Raw genomic sequence first — 15,200 nt, 5'->3', positions numbered from 1 at the left:
TTCTGGCATGTTTCTATCCCTGTAGCTACATGGGTTTATTGTCTATTATAATGATCTATATGTCTGTTTTGTGTCAGTACTCTGCTGTTTTTGTTTTATAGCTCTATAAATCAGGTATAGTGATAACTCTAGAGTTTCCCCCACCTCTGCCTCAGGATTGCTTTAGTTGTGAGGTCTTTTGTGCTTCCAAGTGAGTTTTAAGATTATTTAATCTGAGCCGGGCATGGTGGCTCACACCTTTAATCCCAGCACTCGGGAGGCAGAGGTAGGAGGATTGCTGTGAGTTTGAGGCCACCCTGAGACTCCATAGTGAATTCCAGGGCAGCCTGGACTAGAGTGAGACCCTACCTTGGGGGGGAAAAAAAAAACAAAAAAAAGATTATTTAATCTGTTTCTATGGAGAATGGCATCGGAATTTTGATGGAGATTGCATTGAATCCAGAGACTAAGAATTAAAACTGTTTTATATGCAAAAATATGCTGCCAAATTTGATTCATATCAAAGACTGTATCCTAAGAACAAAACTGCAGAACTAGGAAGTCTAACTTTTCAACAAACATTTTAAAAGTTATAATGCAATGGATTCTACTATAAAAGACAGTCATGTGGTAGCATATTTAGTAGCAAAACAATTAAAAAATCAATTATTGATGGTGAGTTTATTAAGTTATATGTGAAGAATGTGGCAGATATAATACACCTTGACTAAGGGGGGATGTTTCTGAAAATAAGTTTGTCTCATCAGATGATAGCCAGGTAAATTGAAAAAAAATGGGAGAATCTATTAAGAGAAGTTTGGAGAGTAGAGCCATCAATTCTAAATTTTATGTTTTTATGATGGATGCCAGCACTGATGTTATAACTTAACTGGTCATTGTTATTAGAGGTACTAATGATGAATATAAAGTGACTGAAGAATGTTGTCTTTAGTGACATTAAAAGGCACAGCAAGGGCTGGGGAGATGGTTTATTGGTTAAAGGCACTTGCTTGCAAAGCCTGTTAGCCTAGGTTCAATTCCCCAATATGACTTTATCTGGATAAAGCTGGATGCAAAGTGGTACATGAATCTCTTTAACAAAGCTATCAAATGGAAGCCTTGCCTTAATTATGTCTATTGACCACTTGTCTTAGTTGAGCTTTTACCAAAAAATCATGCAAATGCATTTCAGGAGACCACTCACACCAACTTACAAACATACCAACCTCCTTTGGATCCTGGCCAGAGCTATGTGAATCTTCTCACTGTACCACTTGCATTTCTCCTTGGTAATGTTGACATGGACCACACTCCCATCCTTCCAGGGAGCATGGACAAATCTGCTACAATATTTTGCATGGACTGTCTTCTTGTTGTTCTCCTAAGGAAAGAATAAGGTCAAGGGCTACAAGAGGTTCTCAGAAACTGCTTTTGTGAAAAGCACTGACTCTTACTAGGACCCACAAAGTAACCAAAAACAGGATAAAGGTTGGTACCTTTGTCTCCATTGTGTATCTGTCTTCTTCACTTTGGGTCACTTGCCTCCTTAATTCTGCAAATAGGCATGGTAACCTCTCAAAGTGTCTTTTTATCACCTGGTAATACCAAATATCTCTTTTCCCTTCAAGGCTAAAGGCCCAAAGATAAGAGCAACTGAGGCATCTTACTGAACAACATCTTGTTTCAGAGTCCTCTACCCTCAAGGCACCTTAATGCACTCACCATGGATTCCAGGAACAGAGCCATACACATAGAGGATCCCATAATAAGATCAGACCCACATAGGAGTAATCATCTCATAGAAACCAGATTGCTCCTCTTAACAAGGGTGGTGATAAATTTTTCAAACCACCTTGCAGAACCAGAACTAAGCCAATAATCAACCAGATCACATCTTGACAGGACTGCGTAACTATACAGCCTTCTTGCTCTCTACAAACTTTTTCATCTATATAAACATAAAGCTCAAGTCATTACAGCAGAGACAGACGTCAGGTCAGTAGACTCCTTTATCTGTACTTGCCAGTATGGCCGGCAGCAACTTCCATGGTGAGTCCAGGTTTACTGCAGACATTACGGTGCCTTGAGGGTAGGAGGAATGTGAAAATGTTTAAAACTGTGGGCTTTAAAAAAGCCTAAGAATGCCATAAGTAGTCTTAATGAATCTTTCTAGTGGAACTTTGGAAAATAGAATGCTTGTACCAAGGTTCCTGGCAAAGGCCAAGCAAAGTGTGGCAGAGCTGGAGTCTCTGCAAGAAGAGGGCCCTAGGAAACCACTGCATGAAGCTGGGAAAGTGACACCTAAGTTGCTATGGAGGCCCAAAGATATTGGAGATGCTAGGATCATGGGATGATCACTGAGGAAAGCTCTAGACCCAGTGCAGACCAGGTTATTTGGGCTGCAGGCCACACAACTAGAGGAATGTGGGTATGTAAGCCTTTTGGAGCCCAGCTGATTCAATTAGGAGCTCCAGATGCTGGGCATGGAGCTGCATTGTAGGCTTTGGTGTTTACCCTGATGGGTTTCAGTCTTGCTTACATTGTTAGGCCCCTATTCTTCCCTATTGGAATGAGAATGTTTACTCTGTGCCATCAAATGACTTTGCCTTGAAATACAACAGCCTTTTCAACAGCTTCTGAAATGACCCTAAACATACTTCTGTCATTTTGTACTACATCTTTATGTACAGTTGGGTGATCAGCATGGATATTATAAAATCTAAATATTGATCCATCCTGAAAAGCATTAGAGATGCTGTAAGTCTTGCAGCAACAAGATTTAACTCTTTGTGTAAAAATAACAAGCACATACATCTCATTAGTGTGCAAATTTGCTTTCATCTTTGGTAAATGGTAAAATTATGTGTGTGTGTATACAAAAATGTTTTAAAATTATTATTTTTATAATCTATAAATGTTTGCTTTGTATGCCTATTTTATATGCCTGCATACCCAGGGTCACATAAAATCTTCTCAGGTAAAAAGAGTTCTTCATAGTGTGCAACAGCTGATGGCAATGATGCATTAAAAGAAAGAAGGAAGGATTGATTTAAATAAGAAGACTGATCCTGGAGTTTTCAAGCCCAGAAGTATGAAAAAATGAAGTTGTAGCCCATTAAAGGGAAGCCAATGGAGGACATGCTCTGCTAGGAACTGAAGGCTGAATTGTGACCTGGTAAGATGCTCAAGGGGCCTGCTGGACCTCCTCATGGCATAGCAAGTAGTCAGAGACCGTGCACTCAGGGCTAGAGATGAACATTTAGAAGGAAGTCACTAGCAAGCACATACAACAAAAGCCATGCACTAAACAAGGTTGCCGAGTGACTAGTACAGAGAACAGGGCCCAGGATGGTCAAGGCCCTCCAGCATTTAGAGGTCAGGAACATAAAAGAGAAGCAGAAGCAGCAAGGGAGACTGAGATAGCACAACCAGCAGAGTAGAAGGAAAACCAGGACTGTATTTCTATAGGCAAAAGAATTTACAGGAAGCAACCAACCATATGAAATACTGACAATTGGTTTTAAAAGAGAATAAGGGGCTGCTGAGATGACTCAGCAGCTAAGGCGCTGACTTGCAAAGACTGGCAGCCTGGCTTTGATTCTCTAGTACCCATGTAAAAGCCAGATGCACAAAGTGCAGCATGTGTCTGGAGTTTGTTTGCAGTGGCAAGAGGCTTTGGTGTGCCCATTCTCTCCCCCGCCCCCCACCTTTTGCAAATAAATCAAATAAAAATAAAGTAGGAGAATAAAAGCCAGACAAGGTGGCACATAGCTGTAATCCAGCACGTGGGAGGCTAAGGCAAGGGGATGGTGAGTTTGAGGCCAATCTGGGCTACATAGCTTGAGACCCTGCACAAATGAAAGAAAGATGAAAGTGAGAAAGGGGGGAAGGGAAGGAGGGGCAATAAGCAAACAAACAAGGAAGATAGGGATAGACTGGGAACTCACCTCTGGTTTTAACAATTTACATATCCCTGGAAAGAGCAGGTTTTCATGGAGAAGTGAGGCTTTTGCCTAATTGGAATGGATTCAAGACAGCATGGGGGGCTGGAGAGATGGCATAGCTGTTGAGTGCTTGCCTGTGAAGCCTAAGGACCCTGGTTTGAGGCTCGATTCCCCAGGACCCACGTTAGCCAGATGCACAAAGGGGTGCATGCGTCTGGAGTGCGTTTGCAGTGGCTGGAGGCCCTGGCGCGCCCATTCTCTCTCTCTCTATCTATCTGCCTCTTTCTCTCTCAAGTAAATAAATAAATAAAAATCTTAAAAAAAAAAAAGACAGCATGGGAAGAGAACTGAAGAACTGGAGAAAGGGAATGTATACACGTCTTTGGAAGAGTTGAATGTTCAAGAAGAAGGGAAGAATGAAACAAGTGAGGCAGAAATGAACAAAAACCACTCATATGGGATGGGCGTTTGTGCATGAAAAAAATACTAATGGAGGTAGGAGAAATTGTCTTCTATCAAAAACACATACAAATACATGTTTGTCAGTTGATAGGAAGCTCTGGAGATGAGGGCAAGACTGAGGATATGTAGTAGAAAAGGGAGAGTAACTGAATAGAGGGAGAAAAAGATGAGTGCACATGGAGAGGGTTGGCCTTTGGCAGGAGCAAGGACCACTCTTCCTGGAAATAGGAAAAATGAAGGCACAGGACATAGGTGCAGAGGCTGGGGGTTTGGCTATGGGGCAATGACATCCATGCCAGTGTTCCATGAGGTGAGAAGCCAGCTCACCTCTGCGTGCAAGCAGGGAGGAGAAAGCGCTGCATGCGGGAGAAGGTGCACATTGCGGAGGAAGAAAGGCTAAGTGCTGTTGGGTAACACAAAGCCCCCTGAGGCTACTCTTTTTGCATTTGCCTCCAAACTCCTCCATATGGGCCAGAAATGGCAGAAAAGTGGATTTCACCAGCTGAATGAGTGAAATAAAGTAAGGGAGGGACAAGTTATTTGAGAATGTATGGGAAGGACAAACAGAGAGAACAGAGGAAAGGTGGCATAAATAAAAACCTGTGGCAAAAAAAAGAAAATAAAAGAAAACTTGTATATCCCATAGGGTTGTTGACCACTAGATGGAATTAGGACAGTCAAGGAAATGTCCTAGAAAAGTGATCAGAGAGTAGCATGTTCAGAGCTGAGTATGTGGGTTATGTTTACACAGGCATTTATAATAATAAGGTCAAGGGTATGGCAGGGAAGGTACTGATGGAATAGAGAAGAACGTCATCAGAAAAGGGACTAAAGGAAATAAAGACACTTGAGAGGCTGAGGAAAGAGGATCACCTTGAACTTTGAGGCCAGTCTGGGATATAGAGTGAGTTCAAGGTCAGCCTGGGCTACAGTAAGAGCCTGCCAAATAAGTAAGTAAGGAATGAAAGGTCGGAGTATTGTAATGGTCCTCCACATGAAGTTGAAGTCCCTAAGACCCAAGACAGGTGTTGGAACAAGGATAGCAAGACAGAAACTGTTACCTTCAAGGACTGGTGGGGGTGAGCTGGGCTCAGTGGGTGACAGCCCCAGGAGTGACAGTCTTGTGACATAGGAAGAAGGAAGAATGGTCAAGAAAGAGAAGCAAGGAGGCCATCACCCTCCTCCAGGTCCACAGGGGAGAGACCCCCCCGCCATTAAAGGAACAAGAATTCTAGAGCCACACAGGGACAAGAAACAGGAGACAGGTGGTTAGGGATGAAGACGGGGTTGAGGAGCAGCATGAGGTCAGTCCTTTGCTGCCAAGGGCACTGGTGAAGGGACCCAAATCTCTAGCACTGTGCAGAAACAGAGGGGAGACGTGTCTTCTCTCTTTCTCATCACATTTCGGAGTCATCACACAAAAGCACTTCCTCTGTATTCCTCTCAGTCCCCACCATGTCATCTCCCCGGTGTGCCAGAGGTGCATCCATGTGGAACAACACAGGCCGTGGAGCTGCATGGAGGCAGGTTGCTAGGCAGCAACGTGGTCAAATGAGACAACAGTATGGAGACCCCAAGTCACCCCTGCCTCCATGCGCCACAAGTCCCGTCACAAGTGGATTGCCCAACCTCGTGTTCTCCAGAGTAAAACTGAGATAGCCACCTTGCATATAAAGCTCAAACGCATCCCTCTATGCTAATTCTCCACTGCTAGTGTTAATGTTTATAAATGAAAAAAGACTCCATCTACTGGGTCTCTCCTAAGTGCAAGGTAACATCCATTTACAGATATGGAGAACAAAGCTTAGGCAGCAAAATTATTCCCACCAATTCATCCAGCCTAGGAGCTGTGGTTGTGTGAATGAGATGTCCGGCATAGGCTCAGCTAGCAGCAATTTGGGAAAGCTGTGGGGCCTTTGGGAGGTAGAGACTTACTGGAGGAGCTGTATTGCTGGGGCTTTGTTTTGGGGTAATATAGCCCAACTCCAAGCACAGTACATAGGCAACTTCCTTCCTGCCAATGTGAAGATGTAACCCAGGCTCCCTGCTCGGACCTGCTATGCCTTCCCCACCATGATGAAAACTCAAAACTGTAAGATGGGGCTAGAAAGATGGCTTAGTGGTTAAGGAACTTGCTGGCAAGGCCAAAGGACCCAGGTTCAACTCCCTAGTGCCCGTGTAAAACCAGTTGCACAAAGTGGAACATGCATCTGGAGGTCATTTGCAATGGCTAGAGGCCCTGGCATGCCATTTCTTTCTTTCTTTTTTAATTTTTAAAAAAATTTATTTGAACTTGTGTGCATTGTGTTTGGGTGCACCATGGTCTCCTGCAAACGAGTACCACGTTTTGTTATGTGGATGCTTGGGAAGTGAACCTAGGCTGGCAGGCTTTGCAAGCAAATACTTTAAAAAAAAGATTTACTTTTATTTATTTATTTATTAGTGACAGAGGGAGAGAGAGAGAATGGGTGCACCAGGGCTTCTAGCCACTGCAAACGAACTCCAGATGCATGTGCTACCATGTACATCTGGCTTATGTGGGACCTAGAGAATTGAACCTGGGTCCTCAGGCTTCATAGGCATGTGCCTTAACCATTAAAGCCGTCTCTCCAGCCCTGTAAGCAATACTTTTAACTACTGAGTCTCCCACCCTCCAGCCCTAGTCACTTATTTCTCAGTGCAAAGAACTATTCCAAATCTGTAGCAGTGTTTCTATATAGTCACGTGTCCAGCCCGAGATAACCAACCCAACTCTCAGCCAAAGCTTGTCCTCCCTTTTCACACAGCACAGCTCAGGGGCTGACCCAGTTTGGAACATATAGTTCTAAGAAACTGAAGTTCTTTTTATTAGTATTTATAAAAGAGGATAGCTATACTACATAATTCTCAACTATTACCCCCACTGTGATTCATTAGTACAAAAAAAATTAGGTAAAATTATCTTTTTGAAAGCAACAGTCTTCAAGCTGGTCCTCTATAATTTCATTTAAACTTGTCAAGAAAGGGCTGGAGACATGGCTTAGCAGTAAAGGCTCTTGCCTGCGAAGCCTAAGGACTGATGTTTGACTCTAGGTCCCACATACGCCAGACACAGTGATGCAAGCATGCAAGGTCACACATGTGCACAAGGGGGCACATGTGTCTGGTGTTTTCAGTGGCTGGAGGCCCTGGCACACCAATTGTGTCTCCCTCCTTCCCTCCCTCTCTCTCTCTTATTAAAGAAACAGGCCAGTCTGTTGGGCTTGCCTCAAAAATTAAAAATAAAAAAATAAAAATGTCAAGAAAGAATAAAAAAGTAATCAGTATAAGAGCTACCCCTGAGCCTGCCACATTGCCACAGGCTCACAGCACACAAGGTCAAAATCAGCAAGGACTAATATTTTTAAATATCTAGGGTTGGATGTATTTTTAAATGAAAATGTAGTTATGCAAGACTTCCTGAACATGACTGAATAATGTCTACAAAACTAAGAAATTGTGCTGGGGGAGGAAAGACACAATGAGATTTTCCTGCACTGCAGCAATTACTCTCCATCCTGGGATATGCCAGGAAACGAGCCTTGCATCACTTCTGCATTTTTCTAATTCAATTTTTATATTGTCCTCATGCAACCACTGTAAACACACAGGGGAAGGAAGGCCAGAACACAACACGGCGCAGCCAAGTGGCCAGAAGAAAGCAGCCTTCATAGGAGAGGGGGAAGGGGCCTTAGTAGTCAGCCAGCCTAACGCCACCATCAGACTAGAGCTTCCCCTCTGCTGTGTCTGCACCTTAGTAATGACCTTGACCCTGAATAACAGCCTTCAAGAGCACATCGAGTGATACTGTTTTCAGAGAGCTTCCCCACCTCTCATCTCCCCCAGACACCCGTCTCCTAGTTTTGCTGCATAGTGTACACCAGGGACCTTACTGCCCCTTAAAAGAGCTTTACTTTGGTTTAAAAAAATCTGGAACATTCTTTTTATTCTGGCTATCTATTTTGTGTGACACTGTGTAGTCTCACTACACTTCTAAATGTTGGTGTCAAGTCTTATGGTTCCATGGAGGTTTCTCACAGTACAGCCCAAGGACCAGCATCCCCAGCATCACCTGAGCATTGCAATGTGCTATGGGTTGAATATAGCTTCTCCCCACCATTTTGAGCCTTAGTGCCAATATGACAATGTTATTTGGTCCTAAAAAGATGTGAATACTTTTTTGTTCTTGCAGGGGTAAATTAGGTTGCTCTGAACTGGAATTAGTTACCCCAAAAGTGGGTTGTTACAAAGGCCAGCCTCCCTTCTGTCTCTCCTTCATCCATATGCTTCTTCCCCCATGGCCACTTTCCCTCTTGCTTTTTTTAAAAAAAAAATTTATTTATTTGCAAGCAGGGAGAGAGAGAGAGAGGAGAGAGAGAGAGAGAGAGAAAATAGGTGCGCCAGGGCCTCTAGCCACTGCAAATGAACTCCAGACACATGCACCACTTTGTGCATCTGGCTTACGTGGGCCCTGAAGGCTGCTAGGCTTTGCAGGCAAGCGCCTTGACAGCTGAGCCATCTCTTCGGCCCCTCCCTCGTGCCTCCCCACCATGGGCTGCCACAGTATGCAGTCCCCACCAGAAGCTGAGCAAACACCAGCATCGTGCACTTTGACCTTCAGAACTATGTACTAAAAAAAATAATAAATCTTTTCTTTATAAGTCTCCCAGCCTCAGATATTTTGTTACAACACAAAATGGGCTAAGGCATTACTGATACAAAATCATGGTCCCTACCTCAGACCTACTGACTCATATGCAGGATGTCTGGAGTTTAGAAACTGCTGGTATTGAGAATTCTCTCTCTTCAGGAGCCAAAGTCAGGCAATATGAGAAACTATACTCCCACGAGCCTCACTTGGCAAAATGAAACCACAGCTTTCAAAGTTTTCCATGTACACCCATCCAGTGTTCTAACTCTTGGGAGGATGTGATTTTCTTTCTTTCTTTCTTTCTTTTTTTTTTTTTGAGGTAGGGTCTCACTCTAGCTCAGGCTGACCTGGAATTCACTATGTAGTCTCAGGGTGGCCTGAAACTCACAGCAATCCTCCTACCTCTGCCTCCCCAGTGCTAGGATTAAAGGCGTGCACCACCATGCCCATGATTTTTCTATTTAATGGAAATCAACTATCCACTGGCAGGTGGTCACTAGAATAATGTACCTTTAATATAGTGGAAATTCACAAGAACCACAGAATTGCCTGTTCTTTTGGCAGACTCATCAGCAGTTTCTCCCTTTTGTCCAATAGGGACTCTCTTTTGACATGTCAAATAATACAGAGACTCATAATGCCTGAATTTCCATAGGTCTAGCTGATGGCTCATGTACAATTCACTTATATCTAGTTTTATGGCTTATAAATAGTTTGAGAATGTCTCCAAAAGTTTGTATGAGAACAAGGAGCAGGAGACTTCTGGGTAAGATGGTGGTACAGTAGCCACACCAAAGCGGGGGGAGAGAAATAAGAATAAAGAGAGCAAAATACACTCTTCTACTGAAAAGTGAAGGTATATAAGGATGATTAACCTCAGCAGAGAAGCAGAAGAGACCCAGAGCTCCTAACAAGCAGGTAACCAGTCAAAATCGGTTCCTGCCATGGTACCATCTCTGCCTGAGCTGTGGGAGAAGCCAGAAAAAGGGATTTTCCACTCATACCAGCCTCCTTGCAAAGTCAAGAAACCCGAAGGGGAAGACAGCAGGGACCAGATGAGCAGCTCCAGTACAACTCCAGGCACCCTGCACAGCCTCCCTTCCATAATATCTCTCACCTTCACATAAATAAATAAAATATTTTTAAAAAAGAAACCATTTCCATACTTGATTTCTACTCTGACAGGTTCCATTCAGGGAATAAAGTGGGAAATGAAGGGATGCCATTCTACGTGGAAACCCAACATTATTTCCTTCACCACTGCCTTCCATCATGGTCCTGTCTTGGCTTCTGACCTGAGGGGTCAAGGAAGGCCTGCAGCCCCACCAGAGCCCACCTACCGCACTGGTCCGCACAGACTCATCCTCTGGTTTGCCTTTTATGTCAACAACTCCGTCAGCATGGCGGAAGGAGCAGTCTGCAAGGACATCATAAAATGACAGTTTCTGGGCCTTCAAGCCGTATTTCTGCAACCACTTCTGAGAGTCCCAGGTGTCTTCTGGATTTGATTCATTCTTGACAGACGTTGCTCCCAGCTCTGTTTTTGGAATCATAGTTCATTAGGCACTCATACTGCATGACTAATTCCTAGCACACTCCCAACTTCATGTTTTCCAATCTGGAACATGCATCTTATCAGACTCCAGAAGCCATACTCCTTTTAGGGAACATGCTTTCTGAAGCAGGGCTGGCTATGAGTCAGCTCTCAGTCCAGGACATCAGGAATCTTACTTTTCACCCCATTTCCTCCTCTGCTGACTGGCTCCATGGCTGAGTGACTCTGGATGACAGACCAAGGCCATGTGTCAGGAGAACTTTGAACTCGGGGCTTTGGGTTTGAGTCCTGCCTCTGTCACCCACTAGCTTGGGCAATAAAAATAAAACTTGCTCAACTGTGGGTGAGTGACCCTGAACTCGGGCAGACATCTTCATTTGCAGGTGGGAGACAACATCTGCTTTGCCTTCTCTTTAGAGAAAAATCTGAGTTTTCATTTACTGGAAATCTACTTTGCTGGCAGGTGATTGTGAGAATAATGCATCTTTACAATAGGGGCAGTTCACGGGGACCACAGAGATGTCTTTTGGTTGGCAGACTCACCAGCAATTTCTCCTTATTCAATGGGGAGAACAAAGGACCTCTATTTTGACACAATATTGAATAATTCAAGGACTCATTATACCTAAATTTCTATAGGCCCCAGGCCACGACTTATGGATAAGCTGTTCATACCTAATGTTATAGTTTTAGTGTTATCATAGGGCAAAGTCAAGTGAATGTGCTTTATAAAGAGAAGTAGGGCCACGTAGCCTGTGGTGAGGTCAAGGCAGCCAACCTGCAAAGGCTGCTTCCCTTGAAGTCCCTTGTTACCTTGATGAATTAACCCCGATTCAGAGCTTGGCTCACAGCTCTTCATGCTAAGAAATCTCATCTGTCACCTGAGGTACCTGATACTGATTTTAAGACATCTCATCTTAGTCAGGCTCCTATGTTACAGTATAGCCCAGGATGCCAACTGCCTGAATATTCCCAGTTTCAGGCAAATTCTCCTCGTGTTTTCCAAAGGTTACCAATATAGTTGTCTCTCAGTAGCTAAGAATTGGTTCCAGGACCATGCTACATGTACCAAAGTCCAAAGATCCTTAAGTCTCTTAAGTCTCTAAAATGGTATGGTATTTGCATATAATTTAAACACATATTCCCACATACCTTAAGTCATCTCTAGATGACTTATAATACCTAATACAATGTAATGCTATGAAAATAGTTTTACACTGTACTGTTAAAGAAACAATGCAAAAAAGGTCTGCATATGTTCCATATAGATGCTACTTTATTCCAAATATCTTTAATCCATAAGTGGTTGAATTCTCAGATATAAAGCCCTGGCCTTCATTAGAGAGTAGCACTCATGGGGCTGGTGAGATGATGGCTCAGCAGTTAAGGTGCCTGTATGCAGAGCCAAACGACCCAGGTTTGATTCCCCAAGCACAGTGGCACATGCATTTGGAGTTCATTTGCAGCAGCTGGAGGCCCTGGTGTTTTGTTTTGTTTTTTTCTCTCTCTCTCTCTCCCATCTCTCTCTTCTTACAAATAAATACATACAATTTAAAGAAAAAGAGTAGCACTCATTGTTAGAGCAATGAATTATTACCAGGCTTACTCTGTACCATATTTAAAGGCTATATGAGTAGAATAAGATATGAAGAAACAGGGCTGGAGAGATGGCTTAGCGGTTAAACACTTGCCTGTGAAGCCTGAGAACCCCAGTTTGAGGCTTGATTCCCCAGAACCCACGTTATCCAGATGCACAAGGGGGCACATGCATCTGGAGTTCGTTTGCAGTGGCTGGAGGCCCTGGTGTGCCCATTCTCTCCCTCTCCCTCTCCCTCTCCCTCTCTCTCTCTCTGTGCCTCCTTCTCTCTCTGTCTGTCACTCTCAAATAAATAAATAAAAATAAACAATTTAAAAAATATATGAAGAAACAAAACATTTTGGAGCCAATTATTTCCTAATAGTATGTAAAGGAGCTGCTAGTTAGTGCTTCAGATGAGCAATGTCCTAGGGCCAAATTCTGTTTTGTGTGTGTGGTATGCATTTGTGTATGTGCTCATATGTGCATGGAAACATATGCATGTGTGAGGGTTGGGTGTCAATGTCAGGCATCTTCCTCGGTTACTCTCCACCTTACTTTTGCAGACAGGGTCCCACACTGAACCTGGAACTCATCTAGTGAGTTTGAATTTGTCAAGGAAACTTGTTTCTGCTTTTAAACTTTTAATCAACATGGCATCAAACGCCCCTTTGAGCACTGTCCTGAGTGCTGAGTTTCCACACAAACCTTAAAATGTCATCCTGTCAGAGGCTTCAAACCCTCGCGGTTCCCTCACAAGCTCTCTTGAATCACAAGAAAGCAGCTAAAAGAAGATGCAGCCACCTTGTCAGGGAAATTGGCCTTCTCAAAGCAACCTTCCCATGACTGTTTTTATTTATTTATTTATTTATGTATTTATTTATTTATAGTTTATTTTTTGTTTATTTTTATTTATTTATTTGAGAGCGAAGACAGAGAGAGAATGGGCATGCCAGAGCCGCCAGCCACTGCAAACAAACTCCAGACACATGTGCCCCTTTTTGCATCTGGCTAACATGGGTCCTGGGGAATTGAGCCTTGAACCGGGGTCCTTAGGCTTCACAGGCAAGTGCTTAACCGCTAAGCCATCTCTCTAGCCCATTTATTTATTTTTATTTTTTTGTTTTTCGAGGTAGTGTCTCACTCTAGCTCAGGCTGACCTCTATGACTATTTTTAAATTATTTGTTAATGATTCTCCAAGTCTTTGTCTCCTCTTGCTTCTTTCTTACTGAGAGGTTTCCTGCCTTCCTTCTCATTGATCGATTGATGTAGTAGGAAATAAATTTTTCATTCAATGATTTCCATAGCAACACATCCTTCTGCTCGTTTTTGGGTTCCCTTTCTAGAAAAAGATGAGAGCCCTCTCTCAAGTGTTAAGTTCAAGCTTCAGATAAAATAACTTCCTGAAAATACATACAAGCCAGACTAACCTTTAATCCCTGCTTCATACAGGACCAGATGGTGCAGCCCCTTGAGGGCAGGATCCAAGTTCCTGGTCACTGTCTGACAAGGGGTGGAGGCCGCTAAACATGGTGAACTTTCGTGAAGGGGGCAGGAGGTAGTCAACCAATCAAAGCAGAGCCCAGGTGCTCTAAAGCTGAAGAAAGTAGGGGAAAAGTGAAATATTGTTCACTTTTATCTACTAATTATACCAATTAGTAGCTGAGCCTCGGTTTGCAGGGAGAGGAAGGAAGGCATCATCTGTTCATTAGCGTCACTTACTAAGGGGTCCTTTCCATTCCCCTGCAGTTATCTTAATTAAAAGTGTTGCATAAATTCTCACCTACAGAGCCTTCATTTATTGCAGAGGTGTGAGCTCACAGCTAACACTGATTACAGGGTCTCTTATCCCACTTGACAGATTGCTAAAGATTTTCTTTTAGTTCTGGGCAAAGGAAGCAGATGGTAGAGCACATCCATGCCTGATCCTCTCCATCCTATTTATCAATCTCTGAACATCTTTCAAGGATGAAGCCATGCTGGCTAATGATTTTGAAAACCATCATTACTGTAGACAAGGCCACAGGCAAATGATAAGTTGGGCCTGGTCGACCAGCGCCCACTCCCTCCCTCTGACTGTTCATCCAAAGGTCCCCAAAGGACAACAGCTATGAGGAGCTGACTCATTAAAACTGCTCTCCCCCACCCTACACCATCAAAAGCACAGTCCATGTACCTTTCAAGAGAACTGGGAACAATGAATCAACTCAATGTAGACAAAGCATCAAGTCTGATGTTTTCCAAGGTGGTGGGTTCCAAACAGTTTTCAGTGCATGCACTAGATGCTGCTCAGAAAGAGGGTTCCTTAGGAAAAAATTGGGAAGCTTGAAAATAAAGTACCAAGGATTCTTGATGGCTTTATTTTCTTTAAGCTTTTCTTCACTGAATGGGCAAGAGGACTTAGCACAGAGCAGGATTCCCAAAGCTATTTAGTCCCAGAATCTTTCTCCATAGGACATTGTAGAGGGCTTGTATTCTATAGACCACAACTAGGCACACATTGTCCAACATCTCTGTTAATCACAGTGTTTGTTATGAGACACTGAAAAAAAAATCTCAGGCACTATATGGGATGGAAAAGATGATAAATAGTTTTAAAAGAAGAGGAAAGAGGGACAAAGGAGAACATAGAGAAAGGTGGAAAGGATTAGGAAACAGAATTGACAATAGCTGGGGGAAGTAGGGAGAAAGGCAGAAACTAGCATGGAAAAAAAATCTAACTGGGTCTCTTTTGCTGGTGAGACGGAGAGGTTTCAGCCGTGTGAGCCACTCAGCAGACAGCAGCTGCAGAACTGGGGTCCTCCAAAGGCGAAATGAAGCCTGCTCTGGTCCAAGGCCAGGGACAGACGGGGTGACAGTATGACATGCGACCGCAGTCTGTCTTGGCTGTGCTTGTTGTCTGATATTTTCTGTCCTTCTGAACTTGCTAAAGCACCCTGTGCTGAATGCATGTGCCTGGCACTTGAAGGCACCAAGAAGGCAGACAAAGGAGACGGAGGGCAGTAACCAACCAT

General features: G+C 43.5%; 1 protein-coding gene across 1 annotated transcript in view; it reads right to left on the bottom strand.

The window, feature by feature from the left end:
- Positions 1-15,200, bottom strand: part of Vwa3b (von Willebrand factor A domain containing 3B) — a 202,780-nt gene that overhangs the window by 119,864 nt on the left and 67,716 nt on the right. Inside the window, exons 9-10 of the mRNA XM_004669758.2 lie at positions 10,395-10,591; positions 1,206-1,360 (exon numbers count right to left, since the gene is read on the bottom strand). Coding sequence (XP_004669815.2) covers positions 1,206-1,360; positions 10,395-10,591 — 352 coding nt within the window. The remainder of the gene's footprint in view (positions 1-1,205; positions 1,361-10,394; positions 10,592-15,200) is intronic.

This window comes from Jaculus jaculus, chromosome 4, assembly GCF_020740685.1.
Source record: "Jaculus jaculus isolate mJacJac1 chromosome 4, mJacJac1.mat.Y.cur, whole genome shotgun sequence".
Taxonomy (NCBI): Eukaryota; Metazoa; Chordata; class Mammalia; order Rodentia; family Dipodidae; genus Jaculus; species Jaculus jaculus.
This window is presented reverse-complemented; position numbering and strand designations above follow the sequence as displayed.